We start from the raw sequence: 22,108 nt of genomic DNA on the forward strand, positions 1-22,108 counted from the left end.
TGACTGGGCCATATCTTCAATTTTCCGAGCGTCATCCATTATTTTCTGCTGGTGTCTGGGCATTTGATCAGATTTCCCTGGGTGTGGGACCCAGCTGGTTGAAAGCTTTTTCTGTGAAATCTCTGGGCTCTGTTTTTCTTTTCCTGCCCAGTAGGTGGCGCTCGTGGCGCTCGTCTGTCTGCACGGGAGTTGGCCCGGGAAACCGCGCGTGGAGGTGGGGGTCGCTGGCCGCTGCGGCTTGGGAGAGTGCCGGTCCTAATTGCCCAGCTGGCCCGAAACGCCAAGCGTGACGGGAGGGCCCCGCTATCCAACGTTCCCAGTCAGACCGGGGAGCCACGTGCGTGGAGGGGACCCCAGTCGCCAGCCGCCCCAGCCGGGAAAACGCCGCCCCTCGGGTAGCTCACCGCAGCAGATTCTCCCTGCCCGTTCAGCTGTTCCAGAATGGGGTACGCTGTCTTTTTGGTCTCTGTCGTGACTCCGGGAGCTGTTTCGTATTGTTTCTGTTTCTTTAGTTGCTTTTCTGGAGGAGGAACTAAGACCCGCGCGTCTTACTAAGCCGCCATCTTCTCCGGAAGTGTGAATTTTTTATCATTAACCTTCACAATAAGTCTTCTTCACAATTAACCTTTCAGTGCTTTCAGCTTCTTGGCTTCAGTGGATTCCTCTCAGTTTCTTTGGCTGTGTCCTTGTCTCCCAACTTCTCTGGGGTTTCTCTGGGCTCTCTGGGATTCATCTCTCTGCTTCTGCATGTGTTTTATCCTCTTGTAAAGACTCCAATAAAAGGATTAAGGCCCATCTTGTATGGGGTAAGTCACATCTCCACTGAAATAATCTGAGCGGCGCGGCGCGGCGCGGGCGCGGGCTCGTCTGCGGTACGGCTGCCGGGAGCGGGCCTCAGCACAGCTTTTTAAATCACATTGCCCAGAATAAATATGATATACTTTCACACGTACCCTTTAATTTTAGATTCCAACCTGTCTTCCTAATTCCTACAAAATAATGTTTACCCAAACGTATGTGTTTATGTAGAAGGATATAGTACTTACCACTCTCTTTTCCCTGAAATCAATGCCTACTGTGGTGATAAATTTGGAGTTAAATTTACCATCCGTATACTGGTAAAGGACACTGGTCTTCCCCACTCCAGAGTCTCCCAAAGCCAAAAACTTGATGAGGTAATCATAGTCTCCATTAGACATGATGAAGAGTTCAGCGATTCAGCTGCAAAATATAAACAAATGTACAGTTGTTAGAATCCATTAGAAAATATTAGCGCTTCCCATGAATAAAGTGACTTACCTTCATATCTAGTTCAACCGAGTACTTCTATGAAACACCTATAAACCTAGGAAATTTGTGAAGAGCAGAGGTTAGATATCATTCACACTGCCAAGGACCTAATAATCTTCTAGATGAGATGGTACTAAATAGTAAATAATTAACAAATAAAAAGTAAATAATTACTTTTTGGGGGGGGTGGTATTTGTAATTGCATGCTCCAAATTCATATAGATATATTAAGTAATTAAGTACTACATAAACTTGTCTTTAGGAGATCAGTGTTAGACGTGAAGTAAACTATTTCATCTGAATTTGGAGAAATACAGCTTAGCCATTCTGCTTTCAGAAAGTTGCAAAATTAGAAAATAGGGCATTTACAAGCATTTTCAATCTAACCCATGCATTTGTTTTTTTTCCTCACTATTGGGTTAACAGTTGTTAACATTTATACTTAAGAATAGTTAAACACGTTACTGTTTTGTGTAAGTGGTCCCCTGGGTTACATTTATGACAGAAAAGAAAATACACTGGCATTATACAATAAACTATAGCAGTATCATAGGTTACAAAAATTGGTGTGTTAGTTAGATTCAGTTGTCATCTTGGCCAGGTGAGCATACCTAGTCTTATTGCTGCGGACATAAGTCAATGGTACGTGAACCTCATCTGTTGCTAATTACATCTGCAGTCAACTAGGAGGCGTGTCTGCTGCAATGAGTGACGTTTTGACTTAACTGGCTGGTGCTTAAATGAGAGAACACAATGTAGCACAGCCTAAGCAGCTCGGCATTCCTCATTACAGCACTCGCAGCTCAGCCCAGGCCTTTGGAGATGCAGAAAGAAGTCACCCTGGGGAAAGTTGTTGGAACCCAGGGGCCTGGAGAGAAGACCAGCAGAGACCATCCTGTGCCTTCCACGTAAGAAAGAACCTCAGTGGAAAGTTAGCTGCCTTTCCTCTGAAGAACCAACAAAATAAATCCCCTTTTATTAAAAGCCAATCCGTCTCTGGTGTGTTGCATTCCGGTAGCTAGCAAACTAGAACAATTGGTCAAAGTCAAATGGATCTTAAAAAGTTGGAGGGAGGGCTACGGTGGCTTGGCAGACAGAGTTCTAGCCTGCCATGCCAGAAACCCAAGTTCACTTCTCGGTGCCTGCCCATGCAGAAAAAAAAAAACCAAAAAAAAAAAAGTTGGAGGGACATTTTAAGGGTGAGGAAAAAAAAACAGTCCTGTACTGCATTTCACATCTCTAAAAAACAAGTGTTTTGGCAGCTTAAATCTTTTCAATTACAATATAAAACTTCTTACACTAGGGTTTACCTTGAAAAATAGTTTAAAACCAAGCCAGTTATACTGGCACTTTAGCACAAGGGCAAACTTTAAAAGCAAATTAATCTGAACCTTTAAAATTAGGATATAAGGCGGGCCACAGTGGCTCAGCAGGTAGAGTTCTCACCTGCTGTGCTGGAGACCCGGGTTTGATCCCTGGTGCCTGCCCATGCAAAAAATAAATAATAAAATAATAAAAATAATAAATAAAATTAGGCTATAGTATTAAAAAGTCCATGGTCTTACATTCAGCAAATTCATACTAAAATACTCTATTTCTGTTGCATAAACACCAACAAAATTTTACATATGCTACAAGTTTATTACATGTATTTATAGGGCTCTTTCTTCCCTAGGTACATAAAACTCACATTATACAATTTCCTACTTAATGTCACCCTCCACAAGGATGATTTGAGGCCAGACCACTGTCAATAGTTTGTACAGTGCTAGAATACAGAAAATGCATTTTGAAAGCTACTCAGTACCATCAAATACTATTTCTATGAAAATTGCTTTGGGAGCATTTATTGGCAGACACCTACTCACTGCATGTGAGAACAGGGCCTTCCAGGTGTCGTGCACCCCAATCTAGTAAGCTCCTAAGTGCCCTTTCCACGTGAACCACTGTAGAACTTATTACAATGTACGTAACTACTCATTAAGGAAAATTCATCATTTCTCTTGGCAGTGCATCAAGCCATTGGCATATTACTTGCTCAGGTGTTTGTAGGACATTAAGCTTTCAAATATTTTACTAATTCTCAATCCTTGTGTGTCTTAGCTAGATGTCTGAAATCTGATTCACTAGCTTTCAACAAGTAAATCTACTGACCCATGAATGATAATTCCCCCATCAAGCAGCAGAAAAAGATTCCTTTGTCATTCTCCAAATCTAAACATGAATGGTTTCACTTGTTATTCAATGAAGAACACCACCAAATGCAATCAATAATATAGTTTGTTTTTTCTTTTTACATGGGCAGGCACAGGAAATCGAACCCAGGTCTCTGGAATGGCAGGTGAGAATTCTACAATAGAGTTATTTTAAGTTGCACTGATAGTACCATTACCTCATAGTGCCCACAACACACAAAACAAGTGAGATGAAGTCTAATCATATTTTCTACATTAGCAGTTTTATACAAATAAAGATAAAATACATGAATGTTTCAGACCAATTAACAACTAGTCTCAAATGTGATGCCTAATTTAAGCATTAGTACTTTCTTATTTTATACCTGCATTTTAAGTAAGGTTTTATGTTGAAATGTCATAGTTTCCTTATCAGAAGGATTCAAGGAAACAGGAACCCAGTAGCTTGGTGGTTTAGGAAGAACACTTGGTGATAGTGGCTCACTAAATTCGGCTCCAGCATTGTTCTGGCTAGTTTGAGATTTAAAAAGTAAGCTGGAATTCCAATTTTGATTATTCGGAAAATGCCCATTTTGCATGGCCTGCCACGCAGTTGCTGATGAGTTATAACTACGTTCTCTTTCTTTTTTCTGATGAACAATCTTCATCTGGGAATTCTGGTCCTTGGTGTCCTATCTACTAACATTTCTAGATTGGGGAACTGGAATATTATACCTCTCTCCACCACCCATCTTCAGGTTATTTGTCATCTTGCAGTCTGCTTTTCAGATTGTAGGATTTCTACTACCAGTCCTCTTCCTTGCTGCCAAGCCCAGGATAATAGGTGTTGCTTTCTGACAGATCCTTCCTTTGGCTGAATACAGAAGTTTTCATGGGTTGATCTGCTGAGTTCGGCCTAGGAACTGAGGCCAACCTCCGAGTTTCCTCAGCACACAAGTTTGAGAGAAGCCTTACCAACTTCAAGCTTTAACTGTGACAGCAGCGGATCCTATTCGATGATGAAGCCTCACTCCCCTTCCAGAGAGAGAAAGGCAAGGAACAAGCAAAGCCTGACAGTACCAACCAACTACTTGCTGAATACCCCAGCATCCACCAATCTGACCACCCCTTTTTGCCTCTACGGCCAGTCAGGTTTCAATTTCTATTCCTTCTCCAAAGTCTCCTACTGCTGGATTCTTGACTCTCTTGTTTCTTTCTTACTTAGAGATCTCGGCAATTCCATTAATCCGACTCATGTTCACATATTATTAAAGAGTTCCTTCATAGACAATATTAAATTCACAGATAAAATTTGACTTGCATTTCCCTTACATATATTACTAATAAATTAATATTTTTATATGGGAAATCAGACTTTCCTCAAATATCACTGCTTTCCATATCTGACCACTCAGCGCTCAGAGATCATGGGACTGAGAGCTCATTCACCTGCACTTGCCTTGGTATTCTAACCAGAAATGCTGATAATTTAGCTCCTAATTATGAACTAAGACAAGAGCCCAATTTCTTTTTGATCCTTTGTAGTAGCACTTTTCATGATTTGTTAAGAAAACAAATCACTTCTCGTGATTTGTTTTTATACTCTCAACAGATTCAAACTCAAAATACCAGCCCAACTGGAAATGTAGTTTGTGTCATCTCATTTCTAATACCAATAAACCCTCCTAAAAATAACCAGCTATCCCATTACCACTCACTCAATCTACCCCTACAAATATGCAAAGCTATTCATGCACACATGTCAGAGGCTCTATATTAGATGCTGATTTTCTTCCCACTAGCCCATTTTCATTCAGCACTATGTCCAGAAATTTTGCTCTAATGCTTAACGCTTCCTATAGGATTATTTCTGTGGCTCCATAAAAATCAAAAAAGGCTGAGGCTGGGGCATTTATTGGTTTTCAAGGTTGCCTTCCCAACCCCTCCTCAACTTGATGACTCACTTTATTCTCAAAAATTCTGAATGCTGAGCCTCAAGAGCTATTTCAACAAAAAGATCCTATTTGCCAAAAGATCCTCTGAGTGCCTTAGTAAAGGTCTGTGACCTCACATCTCAGATAGGGCTGGTTAGTTTATAAGGGCAGAGCCTCTACAAACATTCATAATTCTATTTGCACACTGTAAAGAGTGACACAGGTGATGGCTTTCCTTTGTTATAGTTTCAGCATTCACAGGTTTAGGTGGATGGTATTAATGGCATATAATAAACTTCGTCTCCAAATGATAACCACTTGGGTATGGTCATCTATGGATATGATACTCTAGTATACCATATCACAGCATTAACTGGACTCCTAGTTACTCAGAAATAAGAGCTGAGAATTGAAAAGCATGTCCAGACAATGCTTAATCATTTGGAGAGAAGGTTCCCTCAGATTGAATAAGGACTCAAAAAAGCAACTCTAATTCTGCAATGAGAATGATGCAAGAAGACAGTGGCTACCTTCATTTTCTCTTTATATTCTATTTGAAAAAATAGGTCATTTCTGTAACTATGTTTTTCTATTATTTAAGGTACAGGAGAAAATGATGTTAGCTGTGGCATCGATATTCTGTGCAATAAACTCACTTGAGTAGAATTCAAAGATTTAGTAAAACAATGTTGTATGAACACTTTAATGTGTTTAGTTTTCATGGATGAGGAATCCATGAAATTGGATTAGAATGGTAAATCTACAATTTAATGCACAAAAGATCTCCATGAGTTATGCATTTTATTCACTTTAGTAGTAATTCATAACAATTTGTTCCCAAACCAAGTCATTATAAAGGGAATATTAACAAACCATATACCAAAAGCAGACTGAAGTGTGTAGATATCACCATCAATATTAATCATAGTTTGCCCTTTTCAGTCTGTACCTTTAAGAGAATTATCTGCTTTCTAGATCTGAAAATAAATGCTGGGATCATTTGCTGTCTGGACTGTTTTCTGAAAGAAGAAACAGAACTCAGAGAGTTTTACTGACTTGCCCAGTCTAGAATCTAGGTCCTCTAACTACAAGTCCAATGTCCTTTATTCTACCCTGTGCTTAAGTCCATAACTCAATGTTTTACAAATACATGCTGGGCTTAAAGTAACCAGTGGAATGAAATGATAAAAGGAAATATAGGTCCCCTAAAGTCAAGATAGAGGTAGCTTTGAATCTCAAGTTTCCTACATACTAACTACCCGGAATCTCTGAGCCTCAGATTTCCAGGTCTTCCTTCTATTAAAAGAGGATAATGCACATTACTTCACACTATTATTCTGAGGGTTGAATGAGATACTGTTTGTAGAATGCTTGACACTTGGTAATTGTTAGCTCCCTTCCTTCTCCCTGTTCTGGGCAGATCAGACTGGTTTTGAAGATCTTGAACAACACTAGGCAACTCAAGATAAATTTTTCTAGCATAAAAGATTTCTAACTGGCTCAGAGTAGTTTGCTGAGTCAACAAAGATCACTTTCAAACTAAGTCTGGCATTTTTTGGCAGGTTAAAACAACTGTCAATCCTTTCAAAAGACACAAGACTGATCTAAAAGAGCTCTGAAAGGTTCAAATACAGTTCACATCTGTGCAAAACACTTTAATCTATTTTAACAAATTCATACTTGTTCAAAAGACTCCTCCTGGATCATTCTAGCTCAGAGTGGATCTAACCAGTTGGAATGGGATCTACCTATAAAACAAATTCTGACTAATCTAAAACTGGTTTTGGCTAAAACCAGTTATATCTGACCAAAATGATTTGGGTACGTTTTTAATGCTTTATACTGGTTTTAACTAGCTGAAACAAGTTCTGACCTGGACAAGTGTAAGGCAAATTTTAATTGGTTCATAGTATATTTGCTGAATTGAGCTGGTGCTAACCAATTCAACCCACTTCTGATTGCATTATACTTGCTCTAATTTTATCAAATTCCTGCAGCAAGATGGCAGTAGTTTCAACATCAGTGGCACTGAAGTAAGCGATGTAGGGGAGAAGGGCAGCAACTCTAGCTGCCATTTCCATTTCCAGGGTTTCAGCCAGATTGCTGAGCATTTCCTCATGGAGGTTAGCACAGGATCAAATTCAAGACACGCAACTCATCACAGTTAATGAATAATTGGATATTACAACTTTAGCAGGTGTTCCAGAAGAGCATATCAAAACTAGAAGAGTTAGAATCTTTGTTCCTGCTCTTAATAACATGCAGTTTGGAGTAAACAACACAAAGAAATGGAAGATGGAGTCTGACACCAGGGAGTGGTGGGAAAATTCCTTGATGGGTTGGACATCATCAGCTGATCCTTTGTCCAACATGGTGCTGACCTTTAGTACTAATTTTATCAAACTGCTTCTAACTAGTTCGAGTTATACATAAAATGGATTTTACTGGCTTGAATTGGTATAAACTGATTCAAAACAGTCTGAACTGTCTCAAACTGATGTCAGATATTCAAAGCAGTTCAAGAGTAGAAACATAAAATACCACCAAAAGCATTACTTGGTGCTTTAAAATTGTACAGAACCAACAAACTTAAAATTTTACTTTATAAATTACCTCAATTGTAGAAGTCTGTGCCCTTCAACTTTATCTTGACTACAGCATAGTTTCTTCCCACACTCGAAAACCTTGTATATGTTGGAATACAGTAAATGAGTCAAGAAAAAGGAATACTAGCAAAGGAGAGTATGATTTAAAAAATAACAGGGAAAGGTAGGATGAGTGACCATAGGCATCCTTGGTTGAGACCACCTCTCATTTTACCTCAGGCAAATGGCACCAAAATATTCATCCATGATCCAACAAAGTAGAGATCTCAGTTGGGGAAAATGTTTAGCAAATTTGGATGTTGTATAGAATTTGTCTTAAATTGGTCACAATGACCAGGTTGGCCTGGGTTAACAGAGATAGCATTCTAAAGAGTAAGGAGATTGCAAGGAAATAAAAGGATTCAGGGAGCATGCAGGTCTTCAGAATGATAACACAGAGATAAAGGTTTAGACAGAATCATGATGTGACAGACTCCTTATCTGAGTTTGCAGCCCAATAAATCAAGGTGTGGAGTTAATAAAATCAGTCTATCTTTCAGCAGAAAATTATTCTAGTCCATAGCAGAGTACAGCCCAAGCCCATCCAGCATTCCCATATATGAGTGTCTCACCAAAACTTACCAAGGCCAGGTGAGAAACGACTTAATGTTAAGTCTCAACAACTGATGAAGGCAGTAAAATCATCCTCAAAAAAATTATTTTGATTTTCTTAATTGTTACTCAAGTCCTGAGTAGCATTTCTGGGGTCTGTTCTCCAAAAGGAAGATATTCCACTCCCCAAGTACAGAAATCTAATAATATAAATTGTTTTTATGTTGGCATTTTAGAGCATGAAGGAAAATAGTAAGAACACACAGCACCAGAATTTGACATCTGGGGCACCCTAATAACATTCTGTGCACACCATTTCCTACAAGTACTCCAAGTCTATTTCTGGTTGGGAAATCAGTACATCAGTGCTTTCCCATTGCACTGATCTTTCTAAAAATAGGTCAGAAGCCTGGATCAGATGGCCCACATGTTAAGCATTTTAGTTGCAGTAGTGAAACAATCCTCAGCTCAGCCCTGGAGGCAGGTCGTACATAACACATAGACTTCCACCCTCAAAAGGATCTCAGTGCTACCCTATCATAGATGCCACAAAGTGGGGATGACTAATTGGGTCTTGTTCAGCTTACCTACATGCTAGCATGGATTCAATTCCAACATATTGTTGAGAGAAAAGAAAGCAGAGGTCAAGGGCATGGATTCAGGAACCCAACCACCTGGGTTTGAATCCAGTCATGTAATGTTGGAAAATGTATCAAACCTCTTATGCCTCAGGTTCCTAATCCTTAAAATGGGACTACTACCCTATTTTATTAATTTTAACATGCTTAAGTTTTTCTTGTTTTAACTTCTTTAAAATTGGGGTGCATCTGACAACTCAATATCTTACAACCTATGGTATCTTGCAATTATTATAGATCAGGTGGCACTGAAAATAATGTTGCATGGAAACCTTTGTTAGCATCTTCTAGCAAGATCAAGAATATGCCATCAATGCCTTTTACCACAAAGAATCCCATACCCCTCTCCTATATCACCTGCTTATTGACATTTAGCTTTACTGCATTGTCTTTGTTACATTCAGTGGAAGCATATTACTAACATTACTGTTAACTATAGATCCTAGTTTGCAGTACTGTATTTCCCCCTGTATACCATCCCATTATCAACAACTTTCAATGCTTACATTCATCTGCTCTCCCTCATGCAAAAACATTCTTATATTGGTACATTTAATCATAGTCATTGTTCACTCTAGGCATTGCTCAGTTATACCATCCTAGTCTTTATCTTCTATCTTTTCTTCTGATGTTAAACATGCCCCCAGCCCTTTTCCCTCAACCATACTCACACTCAGCTTTATTCAGTGTATTTACAATATTGTGCTACCATCAACTGTTCTGCGCCATCCCTTTCTGAATCTTTACAATCAGTCCTATTGAACATTCTGTAATCCTTCAGCATCAACACCCTGATCTCTACCCTCCTTCTATCTCCTAATAACCTGTCTTCTCAACTTTAACTCTCAAAATCACTCATTAATGTTAGTTTATATTAGTAAGACCACATGGTATTTGTCCTCATGTTTCTAACTAATTTCATTCAAGGTTCATCCACGTTGTTACATGCTTCATGACTTTACTTCTGTCTTACAGCTGCATAATATTCCATTGTATGCATATACCACAGTTCATTTAGTCACTCATCCATTGATGGATATTTGGACTGTTTCCATTTCTTGGTAATTGTGAATAATGATGCTATAAACATCGGTGTACAACGTTTGTGTCCTTGCCTTCAGTTCCTCCAAATCTATCCTTAGTAATGGGATTGCTGGATCATGTGGCAGTTCTATACTTCGCTCCCTGAGGAACCACCAACTTCCAGAAAAGTTGCACCATTCCTACATTCCCACCAACAGTGAAGAAGTGTGCCTCTTGCTCTAAACCTTCTCTAGCACCTGTAGTTTTTTTGGATTTTTTCTTTTATGATGGCCATTCTAGTAGGTGTGAGATGACATCTTGTGTCTTTGATTGCATTTCCTTAATAACCAGGATGATTGATCATTTTTTCATATGTTTTTGAGCCATTTGCATTTTCTCTTCTGTAAAGTCCATGTCTTTTGCTCTTTTTAAAATTAAGTTGTTTGTCTTTTTGTTTTTGTGTTGTAGAATCTCTTCACATAGACTGGATATTAAAACCTAATCTGATGTGACTTCCAAATATTGTCTCCTAGTGTTTAGGCTGCCTTTTAACTTTCCTAACAAAGTCCTCTGATGCACGAAAGTATTTCATTTTGAGGAGATCCCATTTATCTATTTCTTTTATCATTGCTATACCTTAACTGTAAGGAATAGGAAATCACCTCCTATCATAAGATCTGTAAGATACTTCCCTACATTTTCTTTTACAATTTTGATGGTCTTAGCTCTAACATTTAGGGGTTTTTTTCCAGGTTGAATGAATTTTTGTATAAGATATGAGATAGGAGTTCTCTTTCATTATTCGGATATGAATATCCAGTTCTCCAAATGCCATTCATTGAAGAGCAGCTCATCCCAGTTGACATGGCTTGGCCACCTTATCAAAGATCAATTATCTGTATATGAGAGGGTCTTTTTCTGAACACTCAATTCAATTGCATTGGTCAGTATATCTACCTTTAAACCAGTACCATACTATTTGACTACTGCAGCTTTGTAATATGCTTTAAAGTCAAGTAGTGTGTGACCTCCCACCTCGTTCCTCTTTCTCAAGATATTTTTAGCTATTCAAGGCACTCTGCCCTTCCAAATAAATTTGGTTATTGGTTTTTCTATTTCTGCAAAGTAAGCAGTTGGGATTTTAATTAGTATTGCATTGAATCTATAAATTAATTTGTATAGAATCAACATCTTAACAATATTTAGTCTTCCAACTTATGAACACAATATGTTCTTCCATATATTTAGGTCTTTGTTTCCTCTTAGCAATTTCTTTTGTTTTCTCTGTATAGGTGTAGTAGTTAGGGTCAGGTATCAACTTGGCCAGGTGATGGTGCCGTGTTGTTAAATCAGGACTTAAATCATTAGCATGTGAGATTCATCTTTGGCTAATTATAACTGCAGTCAGCTAAGGGGAGTGCCTTATGCAATAAGTGATGTTTAATTTAATTAGCTGGAGGGTTAAGAGAAGCCAGAAGAGAGATCAGCAGCTCAGACCCAGAAGTTTGGAGATGCAGAAAAGAATTGCCCTGGGAAAAGCCGTTTGAACCCAGAAGCCAGAGGAAAGCCAGCTGCCTTTCCTCCAAAGACTGTAAATTTTAATTAAATAAATCCCCTTTATAAAAGCCAGTCTATTTCTAGTGTATTGCATTCCAGCAACTTTAGCAAACTAAACCAAAGTGTCTTTTGTGGCCTTGGTTAAATTTGTTCCTAAATAGTTGATTCTTTTGGTTGCTACTGTAAATGGAAATTTTTCTTGAGTTTTCTCCTCAGATTTCTCATTACTATTGATAAGGACTACTGATTTTTGCATGTTGATCATGTACTCCATCACTTTGCTGTACTCATTTATTAATTCTAGTAGCTTTGAGGTAGATTTTTGGGTATTTTTGACATATAGTATCATGCCACAAACTGGCTGTTTGAAAAAGCTGTGGCTTTTTCATATACTCCTTTTATCATGTTGAGAAAGTTCCCTTCTATTCCTGATCTTTGATGGGTTTTCATAAAAACAGAATGTTGAATTTTTGTCAAATGCCAATCAACATGATCATGTAATTTTTCTACTTTATCAATGTTGTGTATTACATTAATTGATTTTCTTGTGTTGAGCCAACCTTGCATCCCTGGAATAAATCCCACCTGGTCATAGTGTAAAATTCTCTTAATGTGCTGCTGGATTTTATTTGTGCATATTTTGTTGAGAATTTTAGCATCTATATTCATTAAAGAGATTGGTCTATAATTTTTTTTCTTGTAGTATCTTTGTCTGGCTTTGATATGAGGGTGATGTTCGTTTCATTGAATGAGTTAGGTAGCTTTTCCTCCTCTGCAATTTTTTTGAAGAGTTTGAGCAGGATTGATACTAATTCTTTCTTGAATGCTTGGTAGAATTCACAAGTGAAACTATCTGGTACTAGCCTTTTCTTTTTTTGGAAGCTTTTTGATGACTGATTCAATCTCTTTACTTGTGATTGATTTGTTGAGGTTTTCTGTTTCTTCTTGAGTCAATGTTGGTTGTTTATGCTTTTAAAGTTGACCATTTCATCCACATTGTCTAGATTATTAGCATATAGTTGCTCATAGTATCCTCTCATTATCTCCTTTGTTTCTGTATCCTGAGTTGTTATATCCCCTCTCCCATTTCTGATTTTATTTATTTGCATCCTCTCTCTTTTTTTTTTAATCAACCTAGCTAAGAGTCCATCCATGTTTCTCAACAAAATAATTTCTGGTTTAGTTGACTCTGTTGCAGTTTTCATTTTCTCAATTTCATTTATTTCTGCTCTAACTTTGTTATTTCTTTCCTTCTGTTTGGTTTGGGGTTATTATGTTGTTCTTTCTTTTGTTCCTCCAGGTGTACAGTTAATTCCATGATTTTTGCTGTTTCTTATTATTTAATATAGGCATTCAGGGTAATAAATGTCCTTCTCAGAACTGCCTTTGCTGCATCCCGTAAGTTTTGTTTGTTTGTTTATTATCCCAATCAACTTTTTTTCTTTTTATGAAAAATAACATGTACACAAAAAAGCAATAAATGACAAAGCACATCACAACAATTAGTTGTAGAAAAGATTTCAGAGTTTGGTATGTTTACAATTCCACAATTTTAGTTTTTACTCCTATCTGCTCTAAGGTATTAGAGACTAAAAGAAATATCAATATAATAGTTGATGTTCTGGAAAGGCTGGCCCCTCTGCATTTCAGGATTTATCTGGTCCAGGGACCCATCTGGAGGTTGTAAGCTTCTGAAAAGTTAACCTGGTGCATGGAACCTTTGTAGAAACTTATATAACATCCTAGGTGTTCTTTAGGATTGGATGGAATGGTTTTGTTTGGGGGTTAGCAAGTTATGCTAGGTAGTGATGTCTAATTGGAACTTACATCTCCAGAATTGCCTCTCAACTCTATTTGAACTCTCTCAGCCACTGATACCTTATTTGTTGCACTACTTTTCCCACTTTTGATCAGGATGGCATTGTTGAACCCACGGTGCCAGGGAGACTTTCACCCCTTCCATTCCATAAATTTTGATATGTTCTGTTTTCATTTTCATTTGCCTCAAAATATTTCCTGATTTCTCCTGTAATTTCTTCCTTGAAACACTTGTTAAGAATGTGTTGTTTGACCTTCGTAAATGTGTATATTCTGGTCTTGTGCCTGTTATTGATTTCCAACTTCATTCCATTATGATCCAAGAAAATGTTTTGCATAATTTCAGTCTTTTTACATTTATTGAAACTTGCTTTGTGACCCAACATGTCGTCTATCCTAGAGAATGAGCCATAAGCACTTGAGATATATGTGTATCCTGCTGTTCTGAGATGTAATGTTTTATACCTCATGTCTGTTAAGTCTAGTTCATTCATTGTATCATTCAAAGTCTTTGTTTCCTTACTGATTGTTCTAGTTTGCTAGCTGCTGGAATGCAATATACCAGAAATGGAATGGTTTTTAAAAAAGGGAATTTAATAAGTTGCTAGTTTACAGTTCTAAAGCCGAGAAAATGCCCCAATTAGAACAAGTCAATAGAAATGTCCAATCAAAGGTATCCATCCAGGGAAAGATACCTTGGTTCAAGAAGGCCGATGAAGTTTAGGGTTTCTCTCTCAAATGAGACACAGTCAGAGCTTCTCTCTCAATTCGAAGGGCACATGGTGAACACGGCGTCATCTGCTAGCTTTCTCTCCTGGCTTCCGGTTTCATGAAGCTCCCCGGGAGGTGTTTTCCTTCTTCATCTCCAAAGGTCACTCACTGGCTGGTGAACACTCTGCTTCGTGGTGCTGCAGCATTCTCTGCTCTCTCTGAATCTCTTATTCTCCAGAATGTTTCCTCTTTAATAGGACTCCAGTAAAACAATCAAGATTCAACCAAATGGGTGGAGATATGTTGTCACCTAATCCAGTTTAACAACCACTCTTGACTAAATCACATCATCCAGGGAGACGATCCAATTACAGTTTCAAACATACAGTATTGAATAGAGATTATTCTACCGTTATGAAATGGGATTTTGATTAAAATATGGCTTTTCTAGGGGGCATACTTCCTTTCAAACCAGCACACTGATCCTCTGTCTAGATCTTCTATCTATTGATGAAAGCAGTGTATTGAAATCTACAACTATTATTGCACATTTGTCTACTTCTCCCTTTAGTGTTGTCAGTGTGTGCCTTATGTATTTTGGGGCACTCTGGCTTGGTGCACAAATATTTATGATTGTTATGTCTTCTCAATGAATTGTTCCTTTTGTTAATACATAGTGTCCTTCTTTGTCTCATTTAATTGTTTTACATCTGAAATATAACTTGTCAGATATTACTATAGCTACCCCCACTCTCTTCTAGTTGTTACTTGCATGAAATATCTTTTCTGAACCTTTCACTTTCAATCTGTTTTGTCCTTGGGTCTAAAGTGAGTCTCTTATAGATAGCATATATCTGTTTTTTAATCCATTCTGCCAGTCTATGTCTTTAGACTGGGGAGTTTAATCCATTAACACTTAATGTTATTACTGTAAAGGTACTACATTCTTCTACCGTTTCTTCAATGGCATAAAGTGGTGCATTGCCTTTAATTCTCAGCCTGCCATGCGCATGGTTGAGACGGGCTGAAGCGGAAGGCAAGTTCAAGCTGTTTCTGAAGGAGGGATGCCACTTGAGCTGAGCCCTGTCCCCTTTTTCTTGTGGAAGACAGATGCTTTAAGGAATTATCTCCTTCACCTGACTTGTTACTTTGTCTCTCAGACAAACTCCTGGGTCAGTGATGACAATTAAAAACCATGAGGCTTTCACTAATAAGTCACTTAGGATATTTTTAAATTTTAAACTTACTTTAAAAAGAAAGAAAGAAAGGAAAAATAAAACAAAATCCCTTTTCAGAGCCAATCCCCAGCCCCCAAGGTTCACCAGTCAAGAGTCAGAGTTCGTACCCAGTTCCATAAAGGCACACAGGTCTTTTCAAGTACTCTGAGTCAGCCAACTGCAAAACCCTCCATTTTTTGTGGGATTTTTTTTCTTTGTCAACCCCATTTCCTCTCTGCCAGGAGAGACATCAGGCAGAGAGATCTTCCCACTTTCTCTGGGTTTATCTGTAAACCCAGATAAACAATCTCAGAGCTTGTATTCAGCAGTCCAAATTTTTAAATTAAAGCCACAATTGGAGCTTGGTTGAGCTACCTTCCCTTACTACTAATACAGTCTGCTTCTTATTCCCACCAGGAAGTGTCTCCAACAGCCTGCCATGTCAGTGGGGTAGGGGTGCCAGCCTCCATGGTTGGGGGTTTTACTTACAGTTCCATGACGTAATCTCAGCCCTTCCACTCATTTCAGACTGGTGTATGATATGTGTTCAGCCATGGATATCCCCCAAATAGTTGTTCCAAACAGTTCCTGGCTATTTACTAGCTGCTGTTGAGGACTAACTAAATTCCACACCTCCCTACTTGGCCATTTTGCCTATAGACCATCAATGCCTTTTAGATTTGATGAAGCATAATATCACAGCTACCTCAGAGGGCTATAATGAACACTAAGCTATTGTGTGTGTTTGTGTGTGTGTGTCTGTATGTTTGGTATACATATAAAGTTTAGAATAGCACCTGGCACATCATCTAGCAATCTAGCTTCCAAAATACAATATATATATTACATATACATATACAGTATACATATATATGTAATACTCCTTTCCTTCCTAGAACTGTGAGGAACAATATCTTGGCCTCTAAAACAAAAAATAAAATAAAAATAAGGATCTGTTAAGACCGCTTGTTCCAATAAGGTATCAGAGGCTGAGAGAGTTCAAATAGTCAAGAGGCTACTCTGGAGTTTGCTTTTACACAAACTTCAGTTAGACATTGCTATCATATCATAACTTGCCAAACCCCAAGCAAAACCATTCCAGCCAATTCTAAAGAACACCTAGGGCATTATACAAGATTCAACAAAGGCTCCATGCACTAAGGTAACTTTCCAGAAATGTACAACCTCCAGATGGGTCCCTGGACCAGATAAGTCCTGAAACCTAGAGGGGATAGCCTTTCCAGAACATCAACTAGTTCCATCTCCTGACCCCTTATTAGTGACAGCTTTTCCTACATGAAAAAGGTAGAATGGGCATAACCCAAAAGCCCCTAAAGAGTGGGAGAAAAATCAAAGGTGATGGTAGAGTTATACAGAGAAGATAGGGTTCAACAAATGAGTATGATTGCTGAATCAATATTATATTGATATTTCTTTTAATCTTCAGTCCCTTAGAGCAGCTAGAATTAAAACCTTAACATTGTGGAATTGTAACCCACACCAAGTCTGAAATCTTTTCTACAACTAATTGTTGTGCTGTGCTTTGAAATTTATTTCTTTTTATGTATTATTTTTCACCAAAAAAGAAAAAAAGTGACAATAAAAAAACATTTTTTCCTTCTAGCCTCCAATGTTAGGGAGCAGCTAGAAGGAAAAATCTGAGAGCCCATGACAAACTCTAGGATCTGTCCTGTAATTACTTGTTGAAGAGTGCTTTAAAAACTACTGCTTTTTGCTTTCTTTGCTTTGTATATATGTTATATTACGCAATAAAAAAATAAATAAAAAGAGCACTTGTTCCTACGGCTACATCTTCAAACTCTCTATGTCCTTGAGGAAGTAGTGTCTAAATATCTCAAGGAAATGTCTTCTAGAATGTCCCCAATTTGGAACATACAAAAGACTTTCTTACATAGTTCACTTCTATCTCTCCTCCTTATACAAATATTTTTTCAAAGTGCTCTCCACCCTCATTCTTATCAGATTAACAATAGAAAGCAAGGAACACCCACTTCCTCAACATGCACTATGTGCTGATAACCGCCTGGTGAGAGAAAGTCAATCATCTTCCTCATTCAAAAAAATATATTTTTTAATGCTTATAATTAGATTCCCAAGCCCCTTGATACTTAGTTTAATAAGGAACTTTTTACATAATTGAAATCATTTATGTAAAAATTTCAGGGGATAAAGTAGAAGAAAGTGGTCTTAGTTAAGAACAAAGGGGAAAGATCTATTTCTCCTTCTCACACATACACACCAAAGCTCAACTTCTCCATAAAGCTTCCTTTAAAGTCAATCATAGACTCTGAACATAGGATCCCCTATCATCAGGCAGAATCATTCTAAGTATTCCAGACAGACATGAATCTACCCTGTTTTTAAGAGCCAAAATTTCTGTCTATCACCCACAGGTAGTATAGAGAATGAAAGAAAGGTAAGGAATAAAACTTACTTAACAGCTATCATGTGCCACAATCTGTACTAGAATTTCATTATTCTTTTTTACATTATTATTTTACATTTTATTATTTTATCTTATTTTATTTGGGGACTTAAAGTCTGTAAAAGATTTACATCCTACAGAGAGTGATGTTTTCTTAATGTGTAGGCTCGGATTCAAGTTCTAAAACTGCTCAACTTTATGTGAACTGAGGCAAGTTCTTTAATCCTTTAACCTAAGCCTCTATTCTCTCAACTATAAAATGGGGATAGCAACATTACTAACCTCACTGAGTTTTTTGTTTTTTTTTTAAGGATGAAGTAAGTTAGTCCACAAAAAGTTTTGGGCACCTAGTTTGGTCTGTGTTAAGTGTTCAATAATTAAAGCATCATCAACATTAATGCTATTATTAATAGCCTTATCAAGTTATTTATTAGCAAAGCATAATTTTATAAATTAATGTAATTTTTTGCAGTCTTAATGCAACTAGTACCTGAACCTTCTGAAAAATCATATATAAAGAAATACAGTTTAGATGCAATTACTAATGGGGTCTCTTTCTATCACAAAATCTACCTTGGCATTCCAAGATAACAATGAGTTTGTGTGGGTTTTGGCAATTTCAAAGCTGAGAGTATTGATTAGTTGAACTCTCTAATTTCCAGAAGAGGAAACTGAAGCACAGAGAAGATATGTGAATGGTCTGCAATCAACCAGCCAGTTAGATATGGGCTAAGCCACATATCAAGTCTGCTGAATTCCAGTCTTTTGCCCTTTCCTAACATGCCAAGTTTGTTTCTTTTTTTCCTCTCTGTCTCCCTTCCTTCAGAGCCAAGAGCCTCAGTCACAGTTATTATCTGAGTCAAAAATTTTCTGTGGGGCCATCAGTTTGTGTGGTAAATGGCTTTACAACTAAAGCTTGAGCTCTAGAAGGTTGGGGTGTTTTTCTGCCTTTGCAGCCCCTTCATTAAAAAGCCCTCTCTTCCAATTGGTTCCCCAAAGAAGAGAAGTCATAAATTAGGAGCATGTCTGCTTCTTATTGGTCATAGAAAAGTCCAGAAAAATGAAATCTTCTTGATAGTTGTATCATCTCTTTCTCTCCAATAGGTCAAAATGGAAAGTAAGCAGAAGAATCATGAAACTTTTCATTTCCCTCTATCCTTGCTCAGCTTCTTAGTATTTTCTTCTCAAATCAAGATTAATTTCTCTGGTACCACCTCAGGTTCTCTAAAAAGATTCTTCTTCTGGCCCTCTCACTTGTTCCTTCGTTCTTAACCAGCACAGTTATACTTGGCATGGGAAGTTCATTTACTAACTCCTTCCCTCCCTTAGACCTGACATTTTCAGCCATGCTCTGAGTTCCCCTAAAGACCACAACTGCTACTTTGGGTTTTCAAAGATGTCAATCCTTACGAGCATTTTAAACTTCCCTCATAACCATAACACAACATGACATCAAAATAGATATCCCTATATTGCTTTTCGTCTGGAGATATGTGCACAAAGCCACATGTCCAGCATACATGTGAAGATGAAAAAGGAATAAAAATAGAAAGTTCAATAGAAAATAAAAAGATAGTTCTAAGAAGATGAACATGAGGCGTATTGTAAATATTTTAATATGAATTTATATTATTAGAGATGTTGAAGGTTTTCAGAAAAATCCTACAGAAAATGCAGAATTTCCATACATCCTCCTATTATTAACACCTTGTATTAGTGTGATACCTTTGTTACAGTTGATAAAAGAATAATAAATGATTTTTTTTACCTGAAAAGTGTTTTGACATTTTCAGAATGGTTAAGAACATATTAGTGTTCCTGCGTGACACTATGGATTTCACTTCCCTCTGCCCAAAATGATTTCCATATAAAAATAGGAACATGTGAACATAACTATTACTTTTCAGATAATAGGACAGAACATCAGCCATCAGCATTTTTGAGAACTATATTGCCACATATCCTTTCATACAATTTAATATCCCTTATCCAGGGATTCATTTGAAGAAAAGTGTTTACATACCAATGACTGTCTTCGAAATACAAAAGAGTATTAATAATTTTATGTTTAATGTTTTTAAAAGAAGTAGGCTTTTCTTTTACTTTTTTTTTTTTTAATGACACCATTTTAACCAATACCACACATTCTAGGGGATACATGAAATGGAGGTAGTAGAAAAGGGCAAGTGAAATCACAGAGTAAAGCAGGATGGAAGAGGCATTTTATAATGAGCATGAGTAGTGACAGCTTGTCTTTTACCAAATAAGTCCCAAGACATAACTCCTCTACCATCACAATTCCTCTTCCTTGATGTGAAACACGTCTGCTTTCACTACAAAAGCAAGAAGTGTTACTGCCCAACAGTGGGGCCCACCATTTCCACAAGAGTAGAAGACAGCTTGTGCCCTCTGTGTGCATAAACTTCGTCTTTTCAATTTCTGGTCTAGATGTGAGTAAATACATTTCTACATTCCTGAATAGGTCAGGGCTGGAAGAGATGAAATTATAAACAAATAATACATCTTGACTAAAGATCTTTATTTGCATAAAGATCTCAGGTAAAGAGGAGCAAGTGAAAATTTTAATGGCTTATAAAATAGAAGGGAATGGGAATTTGACACTCCCTTGTCCCCTTACTGAAAAGTGTATTTGATTTTCATCCAAATTCAAACCTAATCCAAATTAAGTTGTAACTACATTATATCCATCTGTAACTTTTGATTCATAAATGCATTCTTACCAATAGTGTTTTGTGGTAATATTATAGCTCCATCCTTACCAATGAGGGGAGATTTTTATAGCTAGAAACTGACAGGATCTAAATTTGCTTATCATGTGGGTTAATGTTTATAAATGTGCCCATTACACTGGAATACTTTGTTTTCCCCATTTAGACAAAATGAAAAGACTAACTTCTAACAGATGGTAGTATTCTAACACAGCAAGTTATTCAGAGAAAAAAAATAAAATTATCTGCAAATGCTGTTGAATTAAATATACATCTCCAAATGCTTCCAGTACAACCAAACCCATCCTCATTTGTGAGAGCTTCCTCTAGACATTAGAAACATCTTAATGAGTATTAAAGAGAAAGGTCAGTACAAGGACAAGATAAGCAGTCTCAATCCTTCTACCCACTATTTTTGAAATATTACTATTGCATCAAAGGATGACCTGTGTAATCCAGTGAGAAATAATACAAGCAACCATATGTTTGGAAAGAAGAGGGAACTGAACAATTCATGAAAGTAGAAAGTCTTCTTCTAGAAGACAACTGTCAATGACTCAAATGAGATACTTTCTTTTTCTAATGGAACCATTGACTCATTTAGTCAAGATGCACTATTTGTTGACCAAGCCTTTTTTAGAAGCAGAATATGAGTGTTTACAGGAATTTATGGAAAGAAAACTCATCACAACACAGGGTATTACAGTATTTACAACTTGTGAGATGTTTCTCATGTTTTATAGATGGAGGATAACAAGAAAAGAGGCACACCAGAAAATATTCATTTGTAAAATATATGCAATACAGTAGAAAGTAGGAGTGCCTGTTTGACTTGCTGAGTAACATTTCAAATAACATAAAAGCAGCCCCATACTGGGCACATCATATGTCCCTGCAATGTAATGCCCAACCTATGGCTAAATGTACTTCTAAATGATGCCAAGATGCCAGGCATTGCCCAAGAATTCAATAGCAGTGCAAAATCTAAAGTCCCCTTCTACTCAGGGGTTGTTTTAGCGAGCACATGGAAGATGATGAAATGTATGCTTTGAAGTCAGGGTCTCCTAGATTCAAATAGCAGCACACCCCTCCTACCTGCATAAAATAATTAACAAAATGCTTGACAGAGATCAATAAATTAGAGCTGTTCTTATGATTACAAAAATTTAGGACTAAATTTTTAGGGCTTTAAGTCTGGTGTTTTTCATTTTGACTTTTTTTAAAAAAATGACATTGAGTCTATAAAATCTTAAGAAATGGAGTGAAAATATTCTCCAAAAATGGAAAAAGAAGAGTGACTTAAGCTACCTGGATAGTGGGATATATTACAAGTTTAACAATACATGTGGTTAGGGAATTCTCCTATTAACAAGT

At 37.4% G+C, this 22,108-nt stretch overlaps 1 protein-coding gene and 2 pseudogenes across 7 annotated transcripts in view; 1 reads left to right on the plus strand and 2 right to left on the minus strand.

The window, feature by feature from the left end:
* Positions 1-22,108, minus strand: part of RAB27A (RAB27A, member RAS oncogene family) — a 101,414-nt gene that overhangs the window by 41,339 nt on the left and 37,967 nt on the right. For all 7 annotated transcript variants that reach the window (XM_077127963.1, XM_077127959.1, XM_077127961.1 and 4 more), the window contains one exon: positions 1,047-1,221. In XM_077127963.1, the coding sequence (XP_076984078.1) occupies positions 1,047-1,199 (153 nt within the window). In that variant the 5' untranslated portion in view covers positions 1,200-1,221. The remainder of the gene's footprint in view (positions 1-1,046; positions 1,222-22,108) is intronic.
* LOC143656142 (proline-rich nuclear receptor coactivator 2-like) lies at positions 1,228-4,495 on the minus strand (annotated as a pseudogene).
* LOC143655465 (NADH dehydrogenase [ubiquinone] iron-sulfur protein 4, mitochondrial pseudogene) lies at positions 7,400-7,831 on the plus strand (annotated as a pseudogene).

The sequence above is a fragment of the Tamandua tetradactyla genome, chromosome 14 (genome assembly GCF_023851605.1).
Source record: "Tamandua tetradactyla isolate mTamTet1 chromosome 14, mTamTet1.pri, whole genome shotgun sequence".
Classification (NCBI taxonomy): domain Eukaryota; kingdom Metazoa; phylum Chordata; class Mammalia; order Pilosa; family Myrmecophagidae; genus Tamandua; species Tamandua tetradactyla.